Source organism: Mycteria americana, chromosome 8 (genome assembly GCF_035582795.1).
Source record: "Mycteria americana isolate JAX WOST 10 ecotype Jacksonville Zoo and Gardens chromosome 8, USCA_MyAme_1.0, whole genome shotgun sequence".
NCBI lineage: Eukaryota > Metazoa > Chordata > Aves > Ciconiiformes > Ciconiidae > Mycteria > Mycteria americana.
Genome location: NC_134372.1, coordinates 7,082,941 through 7,110,427, shown reverse-complemented (window position 1 = coordinate 7,110,427; position 27,487 = coordinate 7,082,941). Strand labels below are relative to the sequence as shown.

At 40.8% G+C, this 27,487-nt stretch overlaps 1 protein-coding gene across 2 annotated transcripts; it reads right to left on the bottom strand.

Annotated features, from left to right (window-relative positions):
* Positions 1-1,775: 1,775 nt before the first annotated feature.
* On the bottom strand, positions 1,776-26,632 carry MAML1 (mastermind like transcriptional coactivator 1). 2 transcript variants are annotated; one of them, XM_075509393.1, is made up of 5 exons: positions 26,100-26,632; positions 14,957-16,369; positions 12,335-12,604; positions 8,331-8,445; positions 1,776-6,205 (listed from the first exon to the last, which is right to left on the bottom strand). In XM_075509393.1, exons 1-5 carry the CDS (start codon positions 26,466-26,468, stop codon positions 5,214-5,216), a joined length of 3,159 nt encoding a protein of 1,052 aa, XP_075365508.1. In that variant the 5' UTR covers positions 26,469-26,632; the 3' UTR covers positions 1,776-5,213. The 2 variants fall into 2 exon arrangements, with proteins under 2 accessions (XP_075365508.1, XP_075365510.1); XM_075509395.1 differs by having other exon boundaries at positions 14,957-16,366.
* Between the last annotated feature and the right edge of the window lie 855 nt (positions 26,633-27,487).

Sequence of the window (27,487 nt, the reverse complement as noted above, 5' to 3'; positions counted from 1 at the left end):
CTCTGCGAAACACTCATACGACATGACTTTTGACCCTCCAGGCTGCTAGCAGAGCCAGGCTGAAATAGAAATAAACCAATTAACCTTAAAAGAACCTATTGGTGACCCCAGATTTCATCTGGGGTGTCTAATGTAAAAGTCAAGAGGGGAAATGTCACCAGGAGCCTACTTCTGGTTACGCCATTTCAACAAACAGTTCAGGCTTTAGAAAACACTGCCGTTATGGAGTTACATTAGCCTCAGGAAAAACACTACCATCAAGCAAAGAAAACAAAAAAGTTTCTGAGTAGAGGTTGATCACAAGCTGCCACTGACTCCTTACAATCTTTGGGAAAACATGCATGTGCACCTCGCTTCAACGGGGAACAGTTTGGGAAATTTGTTTTATTCAACATTAAATACAATGCAGCACTTTTAATGGGACAATAAAGCAAAAATAGAGTAATAACTTCACAGTTCCCCACAGGCTAGAAGCAGCTCATCCTGGTATTGCTGCTTATTATTACATTTGGTTCTTTACAAGCTTCTGAAGTTACAGGCCCCCTCCTCCCCCCAAACACATCTCAAAACTTGTAGAGTAAGAATATGCTCAAAATATACTTGGATTAGGTCAGGATGCACTTTGTGAGGAAATCTGAAGGCTCTGAGCTGGGGCCTTAAACGCAATAGCTATACAGTAAGACACCAACTTCAATGCTTGGACAACAATCCTTCAATGTTTGAAGCTGTTAAAAATTCTTATTACATAGGGGGATGCTTGAAATTACAGTAACCTGTAAAATGAATACAGCCTTAGCAAGAAATGCATGTGTCACATTTTGCAAAATCTTCTTTATCGCTACTGCTAAATCTGTGGTTGGAGAGATTCGAGATGTTAGTTTGGAACTTAAGACTAGATATCATCAGTTAAAAGGCTTACTTGACAAACAGGAAATACTACATAAATAACTGAATTCTTGGGTCTGCTGGAAGTGGTATGATTCACACTGCTTTGAAATGTTTGATTCAGAGTAATTCATCAAGTAATACCTGTTAACAAGACCATATTAACATCCAAACACACACCACTAAAGCTAGGCCCCTTTGGGCACTGATGGAGCCACAGATCATTGCTTCACTTCTGGGGTCTGAAAGACCTATTTTGCTATTATTTTCCACAGCCTCTTCAACCCACCAGCTCTGTGCAGTGGCTTGGGGACCTTACCAGCTTTAAGCCAAAATCTTCATGCGACTTGCTGCCAGTATTTTGTTCCTTCTTCAGAAACAGTAACTCATGCTTGCAGTACGTGTTCCTCATTTCTCAGTTTGGTTTTTTTTGTGCAATCTGCCTACATCAGACAAACATAATCTTTGTCTTTTCACAAGTCGCAAGGAAACCAATTTGAACCTCCAAGGCCTGTTATTTTGAGGGAATCTGAGCATATTTTTGGAACTCTACAATTTTGCACATGTGAGTAGCTATTAACATCTTTTTCACTAATAACAACAAACTCTGCAGTTGTCTTTCCTAGCTTAAGGCCTACAACTGCATTTTAAAAAGTCCAGAAACAGTAGGTGTAGCATAAAGCCTTGTTTCAAAGGAAAGTTTTCTAAGGCCTCTTTATGCAGTTCTGGCCTGTTTAAATGGACTTTCTGAAACCATAAGAATTGATAAGACACAGAAGAAGAATCTGAGCCTTAGTAACAGGCCGACCAAAATTGGGATGAAGGGAACCATCTCACTAGGAACAACACCACTGAACTCTGCTCACACAAATGTATAAAGTCACACCATGTATGTTTAATACACTAGCAAAATATTTATTTTATAATGATAAAACAGAAGTGAAGGATTTCTTTTTGGTGTGCACCAGTAATTGTAGTAAAAGAATAAGGGGATTAATGGACTCTTTATACATTTCAATGACAAAAATTCATAAAGGTTAGCATCAAATTCAACTGTTCTCCATTTACAAGCATAAAACTTACCATAATACCCCCCCAAACACATATATAAAGAATTATAGTTTTAAAATCTATAAAAAGTAAAAAATATACAGTCAGAAGATCTAACTCTTATTCAAATCTTTAATATAAAATTGTAAACATTTATTTACACAAAGGAAATGTGTATAACAAAATTTTGAGCACCCTTTTCAATTGAATCGTGGTTTTTGGAAGGCAGTGGATGTTGCACAGTGACACTCTCACCTTTCCTACCCAACCAAAACCGCAGTTTATAAATAAAGCCATGGGCGGCTGGCTAGGTACAGTTCAGGGGAGATACATTTTATTGCTCTGAAGCTGCAGCAAATGGAAAGCCCAAGTGCATATATAGACAGCTACATGTGAAAGGGCATAAAGGCAAAGCCCAGCCCTACCCATGCACCTATGTAAATCTAAACCGTATTTTCATTTCCATTGAACTGTTTCAACTTTGTTACAGTGATACCATATTTTCAACAGTCTGATCGCATTATGTGGACAGGGACCAAAACCAGAAGCGAGGGCTGTTTTTTCTACCAGGTTAAATGCTGTTTGGATCCCGTTCATGTACGAAGACCAATGGGCATTATAAGCCAGCATGCCTGGAATCATACTTAATTTTACTTCAACAGTACCATGAAAAGGCCCTGTCCTCAAATCTAGATACCTTCCTGAACAAACCCTCTGGTCAAGCAGGGCAATATCCACCTTAGCTTCCAGAAACAGTGGAGAAAAGAGTACATCTGCATTTTCCTGGACATTTAGCTGGATTGCCTTTTTGGTAGTAATAATGCAAACAGCAGATGTTCTTTTCCTCCAATTAAGAAATAACAACTGGATGGATTGTATTTTGACTTATTCAGAACAAAGTCTGTGTGCAAAATCTACTGGAAAACGTAGCAGATTTCACCACAACCTAAACAGGGAAGAAAGAAAAGCTGAATCCTACTACCCTGTTATTTCTCTCAAGTGTTTGTAAGGGGGAGAAAAAACTAGTGACACTGAAGGATGCCACTTGAAATTATGAGGTCCCAAGCACCCCCAACAGGAAGGGAAGGCACACTGGTGCAAAGTTAACCCTTAAAAATAAAAATACAGCAAACACTCCTTCCCCTGCCATTGCTAGTTTACATCTATACTCTTCTAATGACACTTACCTTGGACCAGTTTTTGGTTTAACTTAATAGTAAACCAAACTCACTAGCTCTTTTCTTAGATTGCCAGTATAAGAAAAGTTAGCATCAGTTATTTGCATCTCAACTACTTATTCTAGAAAATATCAGAAGTGTCAACAACCAAAGTCACTAACACCTTCTTCTTCCCATCCAAAGACAATCTTTATGTTATCTTTTCCAAGCTCTATGAGGGATTAAGTCTGCTTCAGTGAAGTTTTATCCACTATTCAGCGGTGGGATCCACTGATCAATGCACATCTTTCACCAACGGTTCACCATGATACAATATCAAATCTGTTCAACAGAGCGTAATTCATCCACACTAGGTAAGTGTGCTGGACAAACCATGTTCCATGCATATTTGGAAAGGGTTAAAGTATTAGTGTTAAAAAGCAGTTTTTAAAAGTGCAAATTGTCTCATAAAGGAGCTGCAGATACAGTAAAATATTTTCCTTCTTTGAAATCAATGTTATCCTTCACTTCCCTCACCCACTCCAGAAAAAAACCTCTCTCACGCATCTCTGCAGTGCAGAAAACTCCTGAAGAAGCCAGTCTGTGTTGAAGGAAATTGCTTTTAAATCACAATGCTGGGTTTGGTTAGAAAGTTTAAAGGAGTTTTCCAAAAAAGTGGATTTAAAAGGGAAGAGGTATTTGTGCATTTAAAACAAAAGCTTTCAACTTTATTTTCATTTTAAAATAAAGGTTAAGGCAAGGTGGTTTGTTGGTGGATAGGGGATTTTTTTGGTAGAAAGTAAGGACTTTGGAACACTGACTGTTCCCACTGTGTTTTTTGTCCTTTCTGGGACTGACCCCAACATATAGATAAGAGAGGTCTCCTTGGGCTGAGCTGAAGAACCATCATCTGCTTCAAGGGATATTAAAGAAGTAAATCCACCAGTCTATAGAAAGATTATCAAACTCGTAACCCAGTATTTAAAAAAAAAAAAAAAAAAAAAAAGAGTATTTAAAGGGGGAGACTTCCATATTGGAGCAACCCTGATACAAGTAATCTCCCAGGCTGCCTGTGCTATTATTGCTGTTAAGGACTTTTCACCTCTCAGCCAAATTCTTTTTTCCTCATTTTTATCCTGAAGTGACAAAGTCTTGTGCTCATTGCATCACTGCTAACTTTGGGGAATGAACTGATCTCAAAAGTTAGTTTTACTTTTTACAACAAAGAAAACTAGATGAGCTGTCATGAAGCAAAGCCTTCATTTAAAAACAACTACCTTTGGAAATAAGTTATGAAGGAACAGGTGCAAAGTAAATGGCTTTACAATTCATGTTAAACCTACTATATTTTAAAAGTTCTCCCATAAGAAATTCCCCCTTTAAACACAGCAAGGTATAAGCCAAGAACTGTGCCTCTCTACAACAGAGTGCAAACTGCAGCTTAAAAGACTACAATCTATTAAGACGACTACCTAGACTAACTGGCCAGGTTTTAATACTTCCTTTCATCTATCACCAGCATCTAGAAATATTTACTGTGAAATATCACTTGCTTATTGAGAGTACAGGCACATGCTTCAGCGATGGGGAAAAGAAACAATTCAAAACATTTTGCAAGCATACTCAGGTGCATACAGCCTCTTCTCAAATAAAAGTCAGAAGTTTGATGGACAGTACTACAATAGCATGTCAAGCTATGAACAAATAATGATTGCAAGTAATAGCTGCAGGAGACTAAGCCCTAAACACAATTTGTGCAACTATTTGCTTTCTTTCTGCACTATTTCTGTGGAAATTTGTTTTATTTTTAAATAATTAAAAAATTTAATTTTAGAACACTGCAAGTGAGATTTCTGAAAGGCTGGCTAGGATACGCACAATATTTTTTGACCTGTTCAAGCGTGCGACTCCTTAGAGACACCAAGATAAAGCGCGCTGTTCCTGCAGACCTGCCTGGTGCGCCATTACCATATATCAACTCATTGAGAAGCAGCTCCAGTCCCTTTCCCAACCCTTTACCTCTAATGCCTGCAAGTCTCAATGCCACAGGTTTTTTGGTCCAAGTGTTGTTTATATTTCATGAAATAATTAAAAAAGTAGAACCCCCACCCCGGCCCCATTTTAATGAGTTCCTAACAACTCATCCAAATCATTCATCCACTCCTCTGAAGTCCTGTTTTTCAGCAAAGAGTCTATCAGGTCTGTGTCACCAGTTAAGTTCTGAAGTCCATTATTGCCCGACTGGCCACTGTAGGCAAAAGGCAGCTCTTGACTGGTTGTCCTCACAGGGTACCCTTGACTACAGTGCAGATTACCTCTGTTTGGCATTTGCTGATTTGGATTCTGGTTGAAAGCATTCAGATCTGGAACAGTCTGGTTCATGCCAGGCAAGACTTGCTGTGAGGGTACCTGCTGTTGTGTAGGTGGGTTTGTCCGCTGCTGCGCACCTAAAGACGACGACAACATCTGCCCAGAGACGGCAGCATTCATAGAGGTCATCGGTCTGCTGGTGCTTAGGCTTACCTGAGGCATTCCTTGGGCAAACTGTTGGCTGGCCATCTTTAGATGAGTTTGCTGCATGTGGAAAGAGGAGCTGGCAGTGAATGGTCCTAAGCCACTGTTTGCTTGTGTCTGGTTGTTAATATTAGGGATACCTTGGTGTTGCCAAGATGGATTTTGAGCCCCCATAGCAGCTGGTACTCTTGCCATCTGTGGCTTAGATAAGGTTGGATTCAGTGCACCCTTATTGTGCTGCTGAGAAATACTTGAGTTTGCTAAGGTATTCTGCCCGTACCCAGCAGGAACAGCAGCACCCTGGCCCAAGCTGCCTTGTCTCTGCATCGGTGGCTGTCCATTGGCACTTTGTGTCGCGTGCTGGGGAACCATCTGTGTCATACCAGACGCCAAGTTGTATAATCCCCCTCGCTGAATGTTTTGCATATTGGTATATTGAGTCACCCCCCGATCCTGCTGACTGGAGCCCGACTGGAGTGGAGGAACAGAACTGTGTCCAGGTCCCATCTGAATCATGTTCTGGGTCTGAGGAAACATCCGTGGACTACTGGAGCTGGACTGTCCTAAATTACTGACCCCAGGGATGGCTGAAGATGACCCTGAAATACACAGAAATATTTTGTACATTAAATACCTTGGCTCAACCAGAGCCAAGCTAGGCTTGTAGACACTATATAATCCAGAAGGGAGGTGCAGCTGCATTTGTATAAACCAACCTATGCAACCGACACACACAGCACTACTTTAATTAAAGACTGTCAATTGTTGCTCCAGTTAGCACCTCCACCTTGATTTCAAACACAGACTTGCCAATGTCCTAAAAAATCTGAATACCACTTCTTAGAGTTCAGCATCATCAATTTAAAAAAAATTAGACTTTAAAGGCAGGACTCTGATATTTCTTTGTGAACAAAGGTATACAGACATACTTTGAAGTGCGTGCACAATTTGTTAGGCTGTTAAAAAATACCACTTACTACACACACACAGTCAGTTATTCCATGCATACACTGTGTATCTCTTATTGTACAACTGTAGGGTTTCCAGTCCTGTGTTTTCCCAATTCCAGAAATTTCTTCTATTTTATATAACTTTCAGAAAGTTTTGGTCAAGTATCTTTTGGATTTCCACAATGAAATATTCACTATGTTAATACGCAATGCTGATAACCAAGCAAGATGATTTGCAAAAATAAGTCTTCTCAGCAAACTAAAAAAAGTCCTTTGTTCTTGTAAATTCTGAGTAAGAGTTTCTTCCTGTAGAAGAAACAGCCCCCTACTTAAAGCAAAAAAAAAGAACAGAAAAGCACTGTGAAGTGTAATGCACATAATCCCCCCCCCCCCTTCTTACAATCGACCAAGGGAAACCTACCTACACTAGTACTTTCTCTACTTTCAAACCAAAAAGTAAGCTGCAGAATTTTTTCAAATTTTAAGATAGCTGAGGAATATTGGCTCTCCATTATTTCAGTTTTTATTCAAATATAATTTTAGCCAAATATAATTCAAATTATATTGACTTAATTATCCACAAAGCACACCAATGGGTGGGGGAAGAGTCTTACACTAGAACACTACAGTGAAGAGGTAGTACACATACCAGGATTTAAGATGCAAAAAAATAGTCACAATCAGAACAAATAGTTTTAATAATACTGATGTTCATTATAGCAAAACATACTCTATTTCTAACAGGTGTACTACTATATTTCTGTAGAAATGTGGCAGGAGAAAAAAAAAGTTTCAGTGCAATATTTGAAGGATGCTACCGATCACTGTGTTAACACAGAATCCTTTTGTATTGGTATCAAATTTTTTCAGTTAAGTAACAAAACCCAGTCATAGCTCTACTAGACACTGCATCGTCACAAACACTATCAGAATGAGGGTATCCCATTTCTATTTGCATCTTTTCCCTTCAGTATTTATTTCCGAACATAAGAGAGTAAAGAAACAAAACGAAGGGAATAAGCACTTTTTTTGTACTCTAGGTTTATGAAAACCAACAAGTGGCTTCTTGATGCCCTGTTAAGTAAGGATTTTTCAGGTAAGGAGATGAGTTTTTACTGGTCTCTAGTTCTTCCACATTCATGAAGCTATTCCAGCTTAACGGTAACATCTTTTATTTATCAGCGTTAATACACAGAAGACATACCAAGCTGCTTCTCCTATAAAAAAAAAAAACCATGTAGGACACTAACATGTAATGAAGAGAATTCAAATTGCATTCCCTTCTAAAGGTAGCAGGGATAAGAATATTAGAGAATTTTAAACTCATCCTAGCAGGTGAGAGAAATAATACATCACTTATTTTTCTTTAATGAGGGTCTGTGATAGATACAAGTAGTGATGTCAGGCTTCAGGAAAAAAAAAAAACCAAAACCTGAATCCTAATATATGAAAGTTAAGGAGAATTTACAACCTGTAAAGGGAAATGGTAGTATAAAAAGGCCTTTAGAACAATGAAAGTACTTAAGAATTTTACCCATTTCCAAAGCAATATTAAGAATCAGAAGCTTAAGTTGTCCCAGATATCTAGGACAGGGGAAGCTGTTAATTTGCAACTGAATCAGAGTATAGGTCTAAAAGTTTTAAGGCACAGTGACGTGGAAAGGTGTTGTAATAAATTAATTAAAAGCTATCCCATCCAGGAAATTTGAAGACACCTTGTTTTTTACTCCTGATATTTTTTTCTGCCATTATTTCAATTGCCATGTTTACTTACCTGTGAACTGTCCAACCTGTTGCTGGTACAGATTCTGCTGTTGATCCTGATATTGGGGAGGTGGTCGAGTGAGATGCCGCTGCAGCTGTTGCTCTTGCTGCTGCCGCTGCTTCTCCTAGGAAAGGTCCAATGCAAGACAATTAGAAAAGAAGCCAAGCTTTTTCCAAGGGTGACTATCTTGGGTAAAAAAACCCAAGCTATCTGCATGCTTTTATGCAGAGTTGGTAATTAAAGGAGCTTCTGCAGCCTTAAAGTCACTTCAGACCTTTGTTCTTGAGGTTCAAACACAGTCAGTTTAATCTGGTAAGTGACAAGACTAGGAACTCAGAGACAATAGGCCAACAGCACACATTACAGGAGGTATTGCAATGCATGTCTGAAGCCTTTAAAACATTGAAAATCTGAGATGTTAGCCTTTTAATCAGCAACATAATCAACAGGCATTTTTAAGCAATACTCTAAAGACACTAACAGGTACAAAAAGAGCAAAAGTGAGCGTGTATAAAAAAATTCACACACTTTTTTGCTCTTTACCCCAGATCAATTTATTTTAGACCTCTCTAAAAATTAAATAAAAGTACAAGTCATAAGTATCAACAATACTACACAGAAAAGTAAAAACTGAACATGTAAATATTTCTAGCCCTTGTTTTCAAAAATGAAAAAACTATACACAAACCCTTATATACCACAGGTTTTCCTAGAAGATTATGGAAAACTGCAGAACTAAGTTTATAACAGAAGCTATACAAGTTTTGTTATCACTGTTCAAACCCGTTTTCTTAACAATGCACCAATGAATTGAAACAAACCCTACTAATGATTCAGAATAACCTTGCCTCTTTAAAAGCACATTCAACCCATACTACTTTATGATAAAAACATTTGAAAAATAAAATAAGCAAATTTTCTATTAGGAAACTTTTTGGGACAATGAAATCCAAAGCCTTGAGGGGATCGTTGAGAGTGTATGTACATGCACCAATAGTACACTCAGAGATCCTGACAGTGTAAACAGCCAACAGGCTGCTTTTGCAATATGAAACCTATCAAGCATAGCACTTCTGGCTCTTCTTCCACAGATACCTTCAACCGGACTGAAATTCTGAGATAACCAAGTAGTGATAAAATGCACAACTACCTACTTATCTTAAGTTGCACGGGGCACAGAAGGGGACAGAAACTCCCTTCCAAGAGTACTAGGGTAAAGACACAAGCAATAAGCCTTTAAAGAAGAGACTAGTGCAATGTAACAAATAGATACACATGACTACCATCCTTTTGAAATGTCTACAACTAAGAAGCTGTTGAGACATGCAGAGGAATGAGGAGGGCAGGCTGCTTGACAGAAAGGACCTGCTACTTGCTGGACCAGTCAAACTTGAAAGAGGCTGACCACAGAAGCCAAGGAGAGATGCCATAGTTCTGAGAGAAACCAAGAGCTGCAGAACCTGGCTCAGGGGCAGCAGGACGGGGAGAAGATGCAGAATACCAAATGCAAAGAAACAAAAGCTTTAGAGCAGCAGGGAATGGCACTGAAGCTACCTGAAACTATAACTCTCCTGCAAAACAGAGATCAACTGATTCAGAAATCTTTTTTGTAAAACTACATCCAGTATCATGTGTATCCAAAGAAATAAATATCAAATTAGAATGCTAACAAGATCTAGCTGGACTGGGCAGCACAAGGCAAAGAAATGTGGCAAATGCAATATCCAAGTCTGTTCAGCTCCAAAGCAAAGCCTCTCCTTGTTTGGGATCAGAGTCCCAGTATCACTATACAGGGATGCAAGATGTGGAAGTTAGTTGTAGTTACCATAACTAGGACAGGAATAAAATATTTTCATAATACTGATATTTACTCCAGCAACATGTGCTGGCTAAGCAGCAGCAAATAGGTAGGGAAAAAAATATTATTTCAACAGTGTTTGAGATATGCTACTTATCACCCTGCTAATATGCCACCCCACTGTTCAGAGAGGTCTGAAGCGTTAGGCCCATTCCTCAGCTAAGGAAACCTACTGAGCCACAGCTCTAAGAACTCTAATAATCGCCATTCACCGGGGGTGCAAAAGTACAAGCAGGATGCCAACACCCCGTATTTCCTTTCTCCCCACTTTCTTTCAAAGAGTACCTGTTTGTTAACATTTTGGCAAAGTAAGTTAGTACTTTTTGCCATTTGATATTAACATATAAGGCATCAAAAACTGAATAATTTACTAAAAAGTATCGGATTTATTTATATAACTTTACAGATCACAGAAATCATGGAGAAAATATTATTTTATTGAAGATCCGGGCATTCTGTGTCTTCGGGCTTTGACAGTATATTTATCAACATAAGCAATATTTCCACCACGATATTCCCTTAGCCCAAATTGTATTTTTACCCAAATATCTTTACCAATGTTCATACAATTTTCTTTAAAACATTGCCAAACACAATCTTATGCTTTTATCTACACTGGGTGAAGAACTGAAGGGGCTTTTTCTGTCACCTCAATCCAGTCCTCAATTTTAACACAAGTCTCTAAGTAATCAAAAAAGCCATTAGCTAGGACTTGGCACAGCCATAGCTCCACAATACTGCAGATTCTACTACCCTCTTCCCCTCAAAATGTGCTTCCCAACCAAGCTTTCACATGTTTTCAGTTCAGAGGAGACTGTATCATTTCTTTCTTTCTTAAATAAAGCTTCTAATGGACAGTTGCTGCAATAAAAGTCAAGGTGTCCATACACACACACACAACCACTACCTGACCTTCTCTCACCATCACTATTTTCCAAACTATTACAGTGAAATTCCTATCTACCAGGACAACAACTCCCAACTTTAAAGTTGAGAACAATGAGATTTATCACCTTTTAACAGTGCTGAAAATTAAGAAAATTACACATTCCCAACTCTTATTAGTTGAAGGACTCCAGAGCATTTTTATTTTTTTTTTTTAATTCTCAGGGATAAATGCAGTTCACTTTTTTAATTTCATTAAACCGTTGGCTTTTTTTTTTTTCTTCTCCCATTATCCTCAAAGACAACACTTTCCATGGCTCTTCCTTCCCCTTCCCCCCCATTATCTTCAAAGACAAAACTTTTCAGCAGCACAGATCATTACACTTTTTCCAGAAGATCTGAATACCAGATTCTCCCTGTGTCTCACAAACCTTTGAAAATTCTTCTTCCCCTTCCTCCATACCAAATACTGATAATTGCTCTGTATGTACAGTGCCAGTGCCTGGAACATGTCTGCATGGACTTTTAAAAATGCAGAAAAGCACCAACCACGGGAATAATGCGCTCTGGGCTGATTCCCAGCTGAAAGACTTGCAAAAGTTTTAAAGCTTAGAAAGATTCACACAAGGAGACTGTTTCCCTGAGAGAGGCTAAAGCAGCTTTCTGCAGTCTGATGGACAGCAGAGTGAAATTCTTTTGGCAGGATAAGATGCAAGTTGGATGCAGATGTCTAATTATTTTCCCCAAATAAACAAGTGAAAGATGTTTTAAAATTGGAAACATGAACTGCTGTGGATCTTGCAGGGAAGAAAGGCAGAAGGCACAACGAGCTTACAGAGTCCCTTGCTCATTGCTTCCATTTTTAAAGCTCTACAGAACACATCAACAGTATCCCAACCTTGTCTTTTATTTTTGCTCTGATTTCATTTGCCTTTCTTCTTTCACAAAGAATTACACCATTGCCAGTATGATACCTTCTCTCCATGTAGGTATTGTCTTGCATTTTCACACTACTCAATTCTACCTGTTTTATTCTTTTCATTCGCCACAGCGTCTTGTGACAGAAAAAATAAGCTTCGGCAATCAAGTGCTATGTGTTTGGGTTACTTTTATAGAAACACAAAACAGCAATTATACTTATGATTCCAAAGTGACTTGCAGTTTACATTCCTTATTTTGTAATGTGATAACTATTCGAGAAGATCTCAAATGTTGTTTCAGTCCAAAGCAAATCAGTGCAAAGAAAAAAAAGACTGCTGGCCCCCCTCACCTGCTCAGCCAGAAGATGTTGCTGTCTCTGCTCCATTAGGAATTGCTGCTTCTGTTGCTCCATGAGCAAGTGCTTTTGTTGCTGCTCCCTCTGCTTCTGCTGGTCCATCAGCATTTGGTGTTGCTTCATCACTGCTGCTTGCTGCTGATTGCTGAGATAAGGTGGGTTGCTGTGGTTACCTGCCATGGAGACGTTGGGAGCCTGGGCACCCACACCAGGGCCCGGGACAGAAACAGGAACACGAGGAACATTAGGAGAAGGGTTCTGATCCTGCAGAACATAGAAAAAGTGACATGGGTTACAAAGAGGTTGGCCCTCCAGAATGCAGAAACTGTATGCAGTTACACAGATGAGGAAAGGCACTTTCATGGTGATGACCATGATTTGTATTATTTTTACCATTTTACAGGATAAGGAAGAGAGACTTTATAAACAAAGTCTACACACAGAGGGGAATCATAACACATCTCAGAAAACCAGAAACTGTCAATTATTGCTTATTTGTACGTTTACACTATTCAATACAAATTAGATCAGTTCCTTATACTTTGCCATCTTTATGCAATAGCTTCTTCACTTGTGAACCTTCTAACAGAAAAGGAAAAGTGTGATACAGTTTCCAGTTCAGCTAATTAAAGACAGCCAAAAACCCATTTATGAAGTGCCAGACACAGAAGTGACAGTTCGGAGTTAAGGTCAGAAGCTCCACAACATTCAGGAACAGAGGCTTTAATTTCAGTCTCAAAGTACTTCCCAAAGCCCAGCTCAAACAGGTGAGTATAGCTCTGTGTGCTTCTGCTCAGCCAGAGGCACAGCACCAGTTACAAACAGCAATTCAAACACACCAGCTTCAGTTAATTTTGGTAGCAGCTTTTCATACACTACATCCTAAATTTTCATTATACAAAATATTTATTTAAATCCTGCCTCTTCTGTCAACATTTAATTCAGCAAGTGTTTATGCCTCCCCTCCTAATGTTGCTTTTTTTAGTATCAGAGTATTTACTATTTGCAGGTGAAGGGGAAGAAGGCTATCACTGATCAAAATGAGTCTTAACGTATTTTTCCAGCAATCCAACCATCACCATATTCCACGGAGAAAAATACTACTACAGATAAGACTGTTGTTATTAATTTTTCATAAGTCTGCTTTTTTTGGAGATTGGAACTTGGGATAAGCAAAAATAACATGGAATGATTATAATTCAAGATCTGATACGGTCCTCTTTGTACCAGCAAATCCATTTGAAATTTGACAATTTTTATTGTTTTTAAGCATATTTCAGCCTCATCTCTAATTATGCAAACAAATACTACTTTCAAGTTTAGAATTCAGCTAATGGATTCAGCTGTCGGTTTGCACTCTCCACAGTTTCATAAGAAATTATGAGCCAAATATAGGTAATACTGTGCTGTTGTTCTTCATGCAAGCTTTGGAGAAATTCTCCAGAGGCATTCATCAGTATTTCTGTTAGTTCAGCGCAAGCGTGGCAGTGTAGATGCAAGATCACCCTCATGTTTTTCAGTGAGGGGGAGATGTGACATACACAGTCATCTCTACCCTTCCCCTTCGTCTGCCATCAAAATGTTAAGATTGTTACTTCTGCTAACTTTTAAAGAGATTAATTTTTTTTGTGCCTTATGAAGCACATGTTGATCTCAGATTTCTATTTGTACATCAGTGTGGTCTTTATCACAGACTAATCAGATCTTTTTCACAAGTCTTTAGTTTTGTTGAGGGAACATATGACTAGGGTTGGATCTCCAACAGGTTTTGCTAGAGGAGCTTTAAGCCTTATAACAAAGGCCTTTTTCTCAACAAGCCCTCTAGTATGTGCATTGCAGACACGTTACAGAATCCAAATGAGCCTATACCTCCCTCCACTACATAAATTTTCACCTGCAGCATACCTGTAGTACCAATTACATATAAGGCGAAGAAGCACCATCTGGAATTTTCCTTCACAGGAAAACCTGAAGCATATTGCTTCAAGCAGACAAATATTACCATTACTCATTCTTAAATACATATTTCTCTCCTATCCCATGCTTCCCCAATCCCCAGAGACTTAACCAATAACAAATTCTTAGATTTGAAAAGCCCCAAGGAACACCCAAGAAATCAGGAATGCAGCCCCCACTTCCATCTCTCTTCAAAAAAGCAGCAACTGAAGGCATGCCTTTTTATAGTAAGCCAACTCTGACACAAGTAGGGACTAAAAAGAAGGTAAAGAAATCAAAGCTTCTTTGAGAACGCTGTTTAACACTACAGTTTTACACGAGTTATTTTAGGCAAAAGTTTACAAAGCATCTATTTATCTTTGTAAGTAGAAGCTTCTATGAAGCGTGACATAATTTGTTGCCCACAAAGTATATTAAGCTGGAAATCACACATTACCACATGACCTAGAACCGAGTATTAAAAACTGTCCTTAGTGGAAAAGAGAGTTCTTGATTCTTGTCTCAGCCTATTGCATATTATCATTTTCTTCTTCAAAATCATGCAGCAACTGTTTTGAAACAATACCAAGTAATCTGTACTCTAGCCTTACCTGTCCAACACCCTCTTGCAAAACCTTAAATCTGCTACTAAACAAAGGTAACAAAAACCTGAACATTCACCTGACTGTGCGGAAGTCGGTAGGTGATGTTTCCAGACTTGGGTTTCAACAGGATCATCCCATTTTGGTCATCGCTCACATGAGACAGCGGTGCCTGCTGGCGCTGTTGTATGTAGGCCAACATGGGAGCCTTGTTCTGACCAGGTACTGTAACCCCCTGTTCACATTCTGCTTTGTAATGTGAAAGAGGTTTGGTGTTCCCATAGTCTAGCATAGAGCCTTGACTACTCACAGGGTTCTGGTTCAAGCTGTTTTGCTGATGACCCAAAATGTTCACATGGTAATTGCCTCCAGCTCTCGGTGAGCTTTTATTTCCCATACTAGGCATCATGAGTTTCTGATTGTTGAAGTCTGGCTGGTAAACTGATGGGCTGGTGGGATTTTCCATGGTATATGGGACAGCCAGTGGACTATGAGAAGGTCCAGACTGTTGCCACGTAGAGATCTGATTTGTTTGGTGGACTTGTGAAGCTTGCTGCTGGTTCTGCAACATCTGGTCTCTCTTCTGCTTGGCAGCAATCTGCTGAAGCTGATGAGCAGAAGACATTTCTTTGGCACTTCCTGCACCCTTCCCAGGTAACAACACATTGGGGAGAGGCCTCTGGACACTCTGAGAGTGGTTTGATGCCTGCATCATGGGCTGATTAGGATTTTCAGTCACTGACTGACTGGAAGGCTGAAACATAGCCTGAGAACTACCAACCACTGGAGAAGCGGCACTTACAGGTACAGAAGCAGCACCAATAAATGCTGAACCTGATGAAGTGGATCTCACCTGGGGAGATCCAATCTGTTCCTGTTCAAAGGGTGCTGGGGAAAACTCAGTCTTTATGTTAATATCTTGTGGCAACGGAGTCTGTGCAGCTGAATTTGAAGAATCTGCATCTTTTTTCTCTTCAAAGTCTTCATTAAAGAGATCCTTCATGTCTTCATCGGGCACTGATCTATTAAGCTCCTCAATAAGTTCCTTCCATTCTTGCTCATTAAGATTAAGATCAGGCATCAAGTTATTCTGAGATATAGAACCCCCTGCTCCAGCAATCATACATGGAAGATCATCTACAGGCTCCTGCTTCAGCTCTTTGTTCAAACTCAGAGGAAATGAGTCATCAGCATCACCACCTCCATTCATTTGCAGGCTGGAATCTGGAAGACACTTCTTGCTGATGCCATCTAGCCCCATCGGATGTTTTCCATTAAGTTGTAAGGTGTCTCCGCTGCCAGATTTCTTGTCAAGATGATGGAGTGGAGATACAGGGGGCATTCCATTGGAAGAACCACTCACTCCACCAAGACCATCATCACGACGCAGTTTCTTGGACACAGAAAATACATCACCATAGCCATTCTGCTGGTCTCCATTCTGAGGGGAAGCAGCACTACCAAGCTTTCTTTTCACAGTCTCATGGAGCTGCTGAAAAAAAGGAAGGGTTTAGTTATTTAGTTTTGTGTTTCATAGAATAGGATTTTTATTTCTTACTAGAACATTGTCTAGCTCTGAATAAAACATTTTAGGAAATAAAGGTTAAAAAAAGGTTACATCTTTGCTTTGATAAGATTTGTTTTACAAGTCATCACATGAGATGACTTCCTTACTATAATCTCTTAGGGTAAACTTTCAAAAATATGTACTGTATCAAACAGAGCCCCCTCCTTGAAACAAAACCAAAAGCTGCCACATACTTTGACAACAACAAAAAGTTGAGAGATGGCTGTGAACTGCAATATGTTATGATTTTTCCTATTCAAAATGAAAAAATATTGAAGAACGTTAAGATTCAAATTTTAGATGAGAATAAAAACCTGTATTTTATTTGGCCCATGTACACACAGTATAATTGTTCTGTAAGACTGCTTTATAAAGCAGTCTCACATTTAAATATTTAGAGAAAAAGAGAACCATTTCTCTTGTGATTATAATTTTTGGAGAAGAGCTATGTATATAAATTTTGTACACAACCACATTTTTGGCACTAAAGCAAAACCACTTTGTCACTAAGCGACCACTGTTTCACACTTATGTAAAATGCAATTCAGAGTTCAGTCAATTCTATCACAGCAGAGTAAGTTTATTCCTTTCCTGCCTTCTCCTAGAGTATTTGTCAGCTGCTCCTCTCTGCGCTATGACCACCAGAGCCCCAACCAGCTCAACAGTTGGCTTCTCATAGATAGCGAATGCACATATTCTTTTTCTTGTAGTGCCACCTAGAAGCAACCAGAGGGTACAGCAACAGTTTTACAACCAGAGTTTGAGAGCCTTTGTTCAACCTCTTTCCTGGCAGCGATCTTTCAAACATAAAGTTCTTTCCATTGACCTCAAAAACATCTGAAAACAGAATTCATGCACACATCAAAAATTACTATAAACGTTTCCTTCCCTCAGGTGCACTCTGTAAGAGAAGTTGTGTTTTGTTTGTGCTAGAACGCTACACCCACACAGACAAACCTGTAGAGCAGACACTGCTCGAACAGAAAGTGCGCTTAAGGAGGGAAAGCTCCCATCAGCTCCCCTGACCTGTATGAGAGGCCTTTGTACATCTCAGCAGGACACATGAGGAGAATCCCCACAAAAAGCCACCCGTCTGAAGCGTGGTTCACTGAACAACAGTTCTCTCAGATGGTAGAAAAGCAGCTCATTAAACAAACCTCAAGACAAGTATGCTTATTTTAATATTACTTGCAGTCTCCACAATGCAGTCCACTAACCCTTGGGGAAAACTGTCTCATCCAAGAACAAACAGGGGAAACCTCAAGGTCTCACCACGCAAGCAAGAGGTTGTCTGTAGAGCCAGCATAAATTATCAGAAGAATTTTACAGCACTTGCCTGGGCAACAGCATTCTTTGATTTAAGGACAGAAGGACTGGTTCACAGTTAATTGTTGTAATTTTTTTTTTTTAACCCATCTACAGTTAGCTGGTGTTCGGAAAAAACACAATTTGTTTAATGCTTGCATAGGTAGCAGCAAAATCTTATTTTTATCTGAGGGATAGACTGCAGCTTCCCAGGAGACTATGATCTTCTAGATGGTTCATTAAAATAGCAGCAGAGTGGTGAGATCAGCAGAAAACCTAGTAGGACATGATGAGGTGTACATTTGAGGAGGAGGCTGGAACTTGAATGCTCTTAATTTGGACATTAGGTCTACAGCTCTAGAGTGAATTTTTCAAATACCAACTTGAAAGAATAATAGAAATTTACTTTTTTGTAAAAAGGCAAAACAACACAAAGCAAGGAAGCCTCAACTCAGTCGCAACATTTGGCTTTCAGCAAGTTTCCCATTGTTTACTTAATACTCCAACTGGGAAAACCGAAGCTCAAGGTGGATGACTAATTTGCCCAAGGTAATATGGTGAGTCAATCACTCAAAGTTTGAGAATGGATCCTCCTTAATTCTAAATCATTAGGGAAAAACACACTCCCTGAAAACTGACATGCAAGTAATAACTTAGTTTTGTAGTGAACATATTCTTTTCATAGTTGAAGCAAATTTCTATATTAAAACAGAATATATGCCCATTGGTGTCACTGCTGTAACTGTAATTCATATAGACAACTCAAGGCAACTAGGATTTTGGTAGCATTATAGCTATAATTGCACACTGCTCTTCACAGGCTGCAAAACCCACCTGGATTGCTGGACAAATATTCCAGAAGTTATCTGGCCCAAGGCCTTTGCTACTGTACTACACCATTTGCAATATATGCAGCTAACTAGTCTAAGATTAAATCATCCATGCTTATAAACTACACTTATTGTAGTCTAGAAAAAGATACAGACCCCTAATATCCATCACAGGCTCTTTCCGTCAATAAAAACACATAGGAACTTTCATATCTATATGGGTTTTAACAGTCATAACGTTCAGACATCTGATTCTCAGTGACATCTTGACTTTAGTTGCTGTAGACAAAGTCCTCCTTTCACCTTAAACTATATGCCTTTGTCAAAAAAGGAGATTAAAGAAAAAGTAACTTTAATTCACTAATGAATTAAAATTTGGGGGTGACTGCTTCAAGCCTTGCTTCACCTCAGCTAAATCTAAGATTATTTGAAAGATATCCTACCCATACACAACAGCCAATAGACATGTAGGAAAGAAGTAAATCCGCTTATCTTCTATCTGTATGAGAAAAGATTGAGCCCAGTTCCTAACCAGGACACTTAATTTCTGAGTTTTAGAAGCTATTCACCAATTGCACTTGCATCCTAGTTCACTTTTCACATTAAAAAGAGTCAAAAGCATACTTGGATATTGTGGCAGTAAGTCCACAGCGAGATTTATGCTACTGTAGTTAGCCATCTACAATACAGCCAGCTAACCAGCTTAAAACTAACCTAGTAACAGTGTTCCATTTTCTACCTCCTTTCCTCTTTCAAGAAAAGACAGTGCCATAAAAATTTGTGAGAGCCAAAAGTTACAGGTCGCTTCTCCTCTGCCATTAGAATCCTGATATCTTCTATTTACTTGTGTTTAATTTTGAATAACAGAACCTGAAATTCTCACACCAAATACATTCATATAACTACTCTGCAAATAATGCAACTTTCTCTTGTGAAATCCCTTTCTTATATGCATTTTTTACTATCTCAGTTCTTGATTTCCTAACAGAAAAAGAAATATTAAATTCAGTTCTTCCCCAATTTGTCTGTGTATATCCAAACAATCTGGTTTTTTGGGGAAAAAAAAAAAATAACAAGGAGCATGTGAGATACAAGTCAGACTGCAAGCTATCTACATATCAAGCTGCTCCAACAGAGTTCTCAAGGCAAGAAAAACCTGTTCTGGTCTGCCAAAACTCAAAAAAAAAAAAAAGAGGGGGAAGAAGAAACACTGACGAAGTAAAGCATAGCTTGCTACTCACTAAGAAAATCCCTTTAGCTTTAATTTTATTGTCCACTATCATTTTGTAAGGCACAGTGGCCCTCTGGTATGCTGTCCATGGTTTCCTTAGCAGAATCAATCAATTTTACTTAAAACACAGGAGCCAATCCTTTCCATTGTCACAAGACCGGATACAGAAATGTATCCCCATTTGCTCAGCCTACTCAACTTCCCAACAAAAGATGAGCCTCCAAGATCTCTGCTATTTAGCTTTGCCTAAAAGTATCACCCCAAAAGCATTTATCCAAAGTATTTAAACCAATATAGGAACAGTGCAAAGAAAGGGGTGTAAGCAGGCCTCAGTCCTTTGGCCCAAGACAGGACATACAGTTTCTCAAAGAGCCACTGAAGGGCCGTAGGCTGCACCTCCTCCACATCGCGTCATCAGAGCTGCATTTTATTCATGTGAGCAAAATAGTCCTCAACACGGTAATAAATACACTTACTTGGCAGGAGCACATGTGCAAGTCAGGCCGTAACTGTGGATTCCTCATGTGAGGAACACAAACTGATAAAAACCCAGGTGTCATCCATCACCACAAAAAGGGTGTCCAACACAAGCAGCCTCTGATCATATAATTCACAGTATATACATGCTATACTTGACTAGGACACAGGACCACAATGCTGGAGATGGATGCATGCCCAGTCAAATGGCACGGCTTCCATGAGAAAACAGACAGCACACAAATAATTTTGATAAGCTATATTCAACCTCCGTCTTAAACCCACCAGTTTTACCACAATGATGCTCAGCCATATTGTGGTCTTACTGCAGGGGCAAGTTGGCAGACTTCATAAAAGCTGTCCACAAACTACCACGGAAGCCCAACAAGAAGAAATTGGAAAAGCTTTAAAACTTAGCGCCGGCAGTGTTCCAAACTTCAGAGTCTAGTGCAGCATGCTCTTACTGCCTTGGTGGGAAAGGGGCATGAATCACTGATCAAAACTATGGCACAAAGTTGTTCTGGTTTTTGGGTTTTTTGGTTTGTTTTTTTTTTTAAGAGAAAAATTATTCCAGGAATCAAAACATCAGTGTGAAACACTCAATACCTGAAACTAGTTTTAGATAATAATCTGAAACCACTGACATTTCAATGCGTTAGAAAAACAAGCATTAATTGTTGAAATTAATTAGAAATTAATTAATTAGAAATTGTTGAAATTAATGTCGAAAACCTTCACAATGCAGAATTTTTAAACTGAGGACAGTCAACTAAACTACTTTTGCAAAAATCCAGTAATTTGTTATACTTTGAGTCCTGTAACTGAAGACAGTAAATATATATATAAAAAATAGAAACTGTATGCAAGTTCCATTTTTTCTGAAAAAATACCTAGTGAACATGGCAGAAACAAAACTTTAAAAAAATCTGGTTCTAATACTGTGCCTTTTAGGCTCCATATAATGTTCTTGCTTAGTTTTTTAAAGCATCTGTTACAGAGATTAAAATATTCCTACAGGATTCAAGAGAGCTTTAATTTTTTGTATTTTATTTGGAATAAGTTTACCACTTCAGTCTCAGAATTAAGTTATGTCTACAAGGATTTGTCATGAAATACCAGCAAAAGAAATATAAAGCCAGTTATTTTCAAAGAAGAAATGCTGTATTACTCTAGAAACATAATAAAAATCTAGTTCCAATACGCCTCCTAGCTAGATACCAGCATTCTCACCTAGAAAGGGAAACCAAAATAGAATATATCCATTTTTCTGCCACAGAAGTGGTAGTATTGCAGCATGATAAGGTCCCACAAACCAGATCTTACAGTAGGTCCTCTATAGACATAGATTCTCCTCTCCTGCCTGGCCAAGGACAGGAGCAACAAAGATGACAACCTCTTAAGCTAGAGCAACAATGCAAATATCAGAAATTGTAGTGTATGAATTTTGGACAGAAAACATAACATTTTGACTACACGACATAGTAAGAACTCTCCATTTACTGTGCATCTACCCACAGCTTCCAAAGTTGCGCTCCCCCTACAAGGAAAACATTTTATTACCCAATGTGTTCCTGCATTCCAGTGTGTTGTCAGAACCAAACTGCTGGACTAATTTTAATTTTGACTTTTACTTTAATTCCAGAAGACTTTTGTATTTGGGTGACTGCCTGCTGGAGTGAAGAAGGGCTGTGGATATGCATGTCTATAAATATCCCAAGCCTGCATTAGTCACAAGGGGCAGCTTCTGCTACAGGAATTGTTCTGCTGAATCAAAAAAACTGCTGTGCCTTTAGCTGCAATGCCGGATCCTCCACCTCGCTTGAACTTAAAACAGCAGCAGCAAATCAGTCACTCCCAGATCCTTACAATTTAGGAAGCATCACTGCATATCTAACTAATCTAGTAAGGGAAATGTTTCAAACATACAACAATACCTCACACAGAATTAAAAGGAGACAAAGAAAAACCTGTCTGAGTTGTTGGGCAACAAACTATCAGACTTGTCAGCAAAAATAAACAATGGTGGCAAGACTACACTGCGCTATAGTTATGTATAAATAATGTGGAAATAATTTGCTATTTTTGTGGTAAAACATAATTTCATAATTTAATACCCCTATACCACAGCTTACACAAAAATGAGGTCTTCTGAATTGTTAGTGTACCAGCCTGAGCTTCGTTAGTGGAATGCTATTAATGCCTGTCAGTACAATCCAGGCAATCTATTCCCTTTAATTTATTACTTTAGGTCTTCTCAACCAAGAAACAGTGCATTGTTTTCCTTGTACTTAAATTTCTTTTTAAACTTTTTACTTGGTGCTTTTACTTAAATTAGAACTTACCTATTATTAATGCAAAAAATTCTATTGCTCCCAAATAAACGCTGGTCTGCTCTTCAGCTTTAACACAAAGCATTCCCAAGACAGTCCACCGAGTAGACCTTCTCTGCCCATTCCAGAAATACTGTTTGTGGTTTTGTGGTAGTCCTAGACAAAGCAAGCCATCTACACAACAACTGCTCTCAGGTGGGGAAAACAACAGTAAGAAACAGGGAGCAGGTCTCCTTCCAAGAGACCACACCATAAAACAAGGAGTGGAGATGAAAATCCAGATCTTGCCAGTCTCATTCCTGTGTCAAGGAAACACTTTCTGTTCAGCTCAGTGATACGTTATGTTATAGGTCTATCAGAGAAATACAAGGAAGCCAACCTTTCTACTGCAGAGAATTTAAACAGCGTATTAGAATGAGCTTTCTCAAATCAGAACCTGGCAAAGAGGAAAAAATGTGCTAGGGGACAAGTCCTTTCTCTTCCCAACTTCCCTGTTTCTCAAAAATGTAAGGTTAACACAAGGGACAATACGTTATCCAAACACTAAGCATCTTCTACTTTGAATATAGTCTTAATAACGTCAACAACAGAAATACGAAGTAAATTTCAACATTTGAATTTCCCATTAAATAATAGTCTCAAAATTTAAAAAAATAGGAAGCTAATATGTTTTTCATCTTTTTCCTCAAATGACAGACAGGCCTACATGGTGCACAAATCATCCAAGGTATTTCTGTATCAATACTGCATTCTCTTGGTTTCTGTGGCTCAAATTTTAGAGCTGCTTAGTAAGAAAACAAAGGATGAATCTGTCCCTTACTTCTGCTTGTAAACAGGATCCATCCAGCTTCAGGATCTAAACCAGAGAAAAGACTAATGGAAGAGAAAATATCTGATTTTGGCCACATGAAAAATCATACAAGATGTTAAGAAGGAAGTGGCCGTGCTACCCTGTTCCCCACAACTATTCTGAATTTGCAGAAGATGCTCTAAAGTACAAGATCTCAGAGTGCACACACTGTCCACACTTGTGGCAGCGCAGCTTCACATCCTCCTACCACAAGCCCTCAGATGCTAGTTCACAAACCCTTTACATTTACATAAGTTGTTTTCTCTTTCAAGGATCAAAATAAATGCTCACTAACTTTCAACACAAAGTACCACTTTCCAAGAGAAGATTCATATGCAGCTTCATGGAAAACTCTGGATCATAACAACAGTGATAGCTGATATAATGCATATTTCACTGATCTAGCAGCATTCTTTTGAAAGGAATGTGTCCAGGATACTTTAAAACAAGACAATTTTGGTGTTCATCCAAACTTCATTGAATATTGCAAACCAAACCCACGTCCTTCCCATACAAAGCACATGCTTGGTCTTGATAACAGCTACATGATTGCTAGAGGTAAAATACCAACCTAGAGAGGTACCTTGCACGCCAAAGGAATGAAATTAGCAGCAGAGGTTTTTTGTTGGTGGTTTTTTTCAAAACTTGAATTACTAAGCAAACCAACTTTATACCCTAGTAACGAGGTGATGAATCAGCAGCTGCAATTAAGCTTACAGTCATGTATCCTAGGAAGGAAACAGCAGGCCAGCACGAGGAAGAGTCATTCATACACTAAAACCCTCTTCTGTTGTGTAAATTGGCCACTGGCAGCAGCTTCCTGTACAAGAAGGGCTTCCCCAGATGTGCAGTGTGTTTCAGAACCTCACTGCTGTTGAGAGTCCTCATTATAATGGATGCTAATTAGATCAAATCCACATCCAAAGCAATTTAAAAGAAACACCACCAATGAATCAAAGACATCTTTCTTTTAGAAGATCAATATGAAGACGTGTGGTGGCAGTTTAAGCAACAAGATTTGACATGCTAAAGAGCTCTGTGTGTAACAAAAATACGCATTATTAATGGATAGAGCCCCATATGCAAAAAGCCTTAGAGCCCAGACAGGAAATAAGTAGAAAACCCACCAACTCTTTAGATAATAAAATATGAGTATGAGTAATTTTTGTTCTGACACAAGTTTACATTCAAGATCAGTCTAGTAAACAACAGCTACCTGGAAAGTTTTACAGAATCACTGTCAGGAATGCACAAGGTTTCCTCTCTTCCTCAAAGACTCTTTAACAGCCATCTGAAGTGCTCTAACTGTGTCACAAGTACCTTAGTCTTCAGAAAAGTCAGTATGTCCTAGATTCTCATATGTATATTTAGCAAGAATAGAAACAACTCAGCTGAATAACATTTTCAGTTTGTCTTGTAAATACTACAAACTGCACATGTGCTGCCTAGTGCTAGTTACATTAAAGCTGACATCGATGTGCCCCGTGTTTCACTATTTCACATCATGTCCAGTCATATCGAAGTACACAGTAAGCTCTATCATGATTCCATTTTAAAAACTGTAACTAAATGAGGTCCGAGACAGCAGAGGATCACATCCTCCTTCGCTTCTAACCTGATCAAACACACATACCATCTTAAAAATATGATTTAATCTAGGTGTTAATCTGGAAATGTCTCAAGTTAATCCAGTATCCCCTTTTAAAGACACTCAGAACAGTACTGTATCATTTTCATGCAGGCCACCATTTAGAAATACCTGGTTTTAAGAAAGACAGGTATGAAGACAGGCAACCTTTAAGAGGTTATCCTACTAACCTACATTACTGTCACATTAGTACGTAGCAGTATATTTAAAGGGCTTAGAGTAAGTTAAGCAACAGCTATCTTGATATACAAACAGGGCTATATGAATATATCCTGACAACCAGAAATGCTAGAGAAGCCAGAGAAACATTAAGATTTTGAGCTAAGCCAGTTTTTAATGGGTGGAGTGGGATTCCCATAGTGTTCACACCCACTAGAGCGAGTGGCAAATAAGCAGCTGCCTTTCTACTGAAATTCTTTCCAATATGTACCAGAATTAATAGACACATTATTTGTCTTAAAAGTTCCTCAGCAGTAACAAGCATATCCTTATCGAGTGACTCCATTAAACCCTAACAGCCTAAATTAAAGACACAAGCGAGCAAACAAACAAAAAATCCAAAGCCACCACAGTATTAATGCTCCCCTGAGAGTTTCTGCAGGGACATTTTAGGTGAACTAGCCAGAAACATAATTCACAGAACGCTACTCTGAAAGCCTGTAACCACCACAGAAGGCCACCCCCTATTCCTACCTCAACAGGCAGCAGTTTTTATGTACTCTTCCAGGGCACAGAAGTGACAAGAGAGAAAATAAAACAGCCCTGTCCAGCTGCAAAGCTGTAACAGAGCAGACACGCGTACTCCGCAAAGCAACACCAACCTCAGCCCTCCCACCACAAGCCATCACACCAACCGTGAGAGCCCGTTTTCCTTCCTCCATCCGGTGCCAGCTCCAGAGGAGAGGTCACGGTGCCAGCCGGGCACAACCACGCCGACCGCCGGCTCCCCCCACGGCCCCAACCGGGAACGGGACGGCCCCTTACCGCGATCAACGTGCTGCTGCGGCCGTGCTGCTCGCCGCTCGCCGCCTCGGCGTCCAGGCCGTTGGCTCCGGTCCTGTCGGCGCTTCCCGCGACGGCGGCGGCCGGCGGAGGGGGCGCGGGCGGCGGAGGCGCCGGGGGCGGCTGCCGGTGCTTGCCGGCCCGCTTGGCCTTGGCCTGCAGGCAGCGCTGGTGCAGGGCGAAGGTTTGCTGGCGCTCCAGCTCCAGGCGCTCCGGAGACACGGCCTGGTAGCGGGACTCGCAGGCGCTGTGGTGCCGCCGGCAGAGCTCGATGCGCCGGCGGAGCCGCTCCATCACCGCGCTGTGCCGCGGCACCACGAACTCCGCCATGGGGCAGGGGGGCAGCACCATGGACCGGAGAGCGAGGGGGGCGGCCGCCGCCGTTCACCGGCTCCTCTCACCGGCCCCCGCCATGGCGGGGGCTCCCCCCCTCGGGCCTTACCCGGCCTCCGCCGCTCCTCCCCCTCTCGCCGGCCCTACCTGGGCTCCCCGCCGGGCTCGCCCCCGCCCCGGTTCCTCCCCCCGGCCCGGCCCGGCGCCCGCTCCGCTCCCCCCGCACCACTTCCTCCTTCTCCCCCGAGGTCGGTGCCGCTTCGCTCCCCCCCTCTCCCTCAGCCCTGCCCGGCGGCCGCTGCCCACCCCCCCCCGGGGCCCGGCCGGAGCCCGCTCCGCTCCCCCCCGGCGCGGCGCGGCCCGGCGGCCACCGCTCTCAGGCACGGGCCGGCCCGAACCCCCGACTCCCCATTGTTATCCGCGCCGCCGCCATCTTGAAATTGTTTTTCCCCGCAAGAGCCGAGTTGAGAACAAATAGGCGGAGCTTCCTGGGTGGTAGGCTACGTCAGGTCGCGTAGCACGTCACGAGCCGTGAGGGGCATCCCTCCGAGCCAATAGGAAGGCGCGGAAGCACGACTTAAGCGGCAGAGGCGTGGGCGGGCAGGGCGGCTCTCCGGAGGCGGCCTTCGGCGCATTTAAAAGGCACGGGCAGGGAGGGGGCGGGGCAACGGGGGCGCAGCCATTCAGGCGCGCCTGGAGGTGGAGCCAGAGGTGATTGACAGGGAGGGTGGGCAGCGGCGGCAGCCCCCCCGGCCCCGCCCGCAGGAGCCAGGGCGCTGGAGCAGAGCCCGCCCCGGCCCACCTGCCGGCTGCAAGGGGAGGCGGGCTCGGCCCCTCAGCGCCCCGCGGGGTTCGGCCCTTACCCAAAAGGGCTCCCGGGCAGAGGTAGCTTCTGCAGCCAGGGCTCTGCGCTACAGAACCTCTTCTTTCGGGTCAAAATGGGAGCTCACCTAGCACCCGGCTGTGGGGTAGTGGAAAAACCAGTCCTGTAGCAAAGAGAATTACTGATCACCTCATGGGGACAGGATCTCTCACCT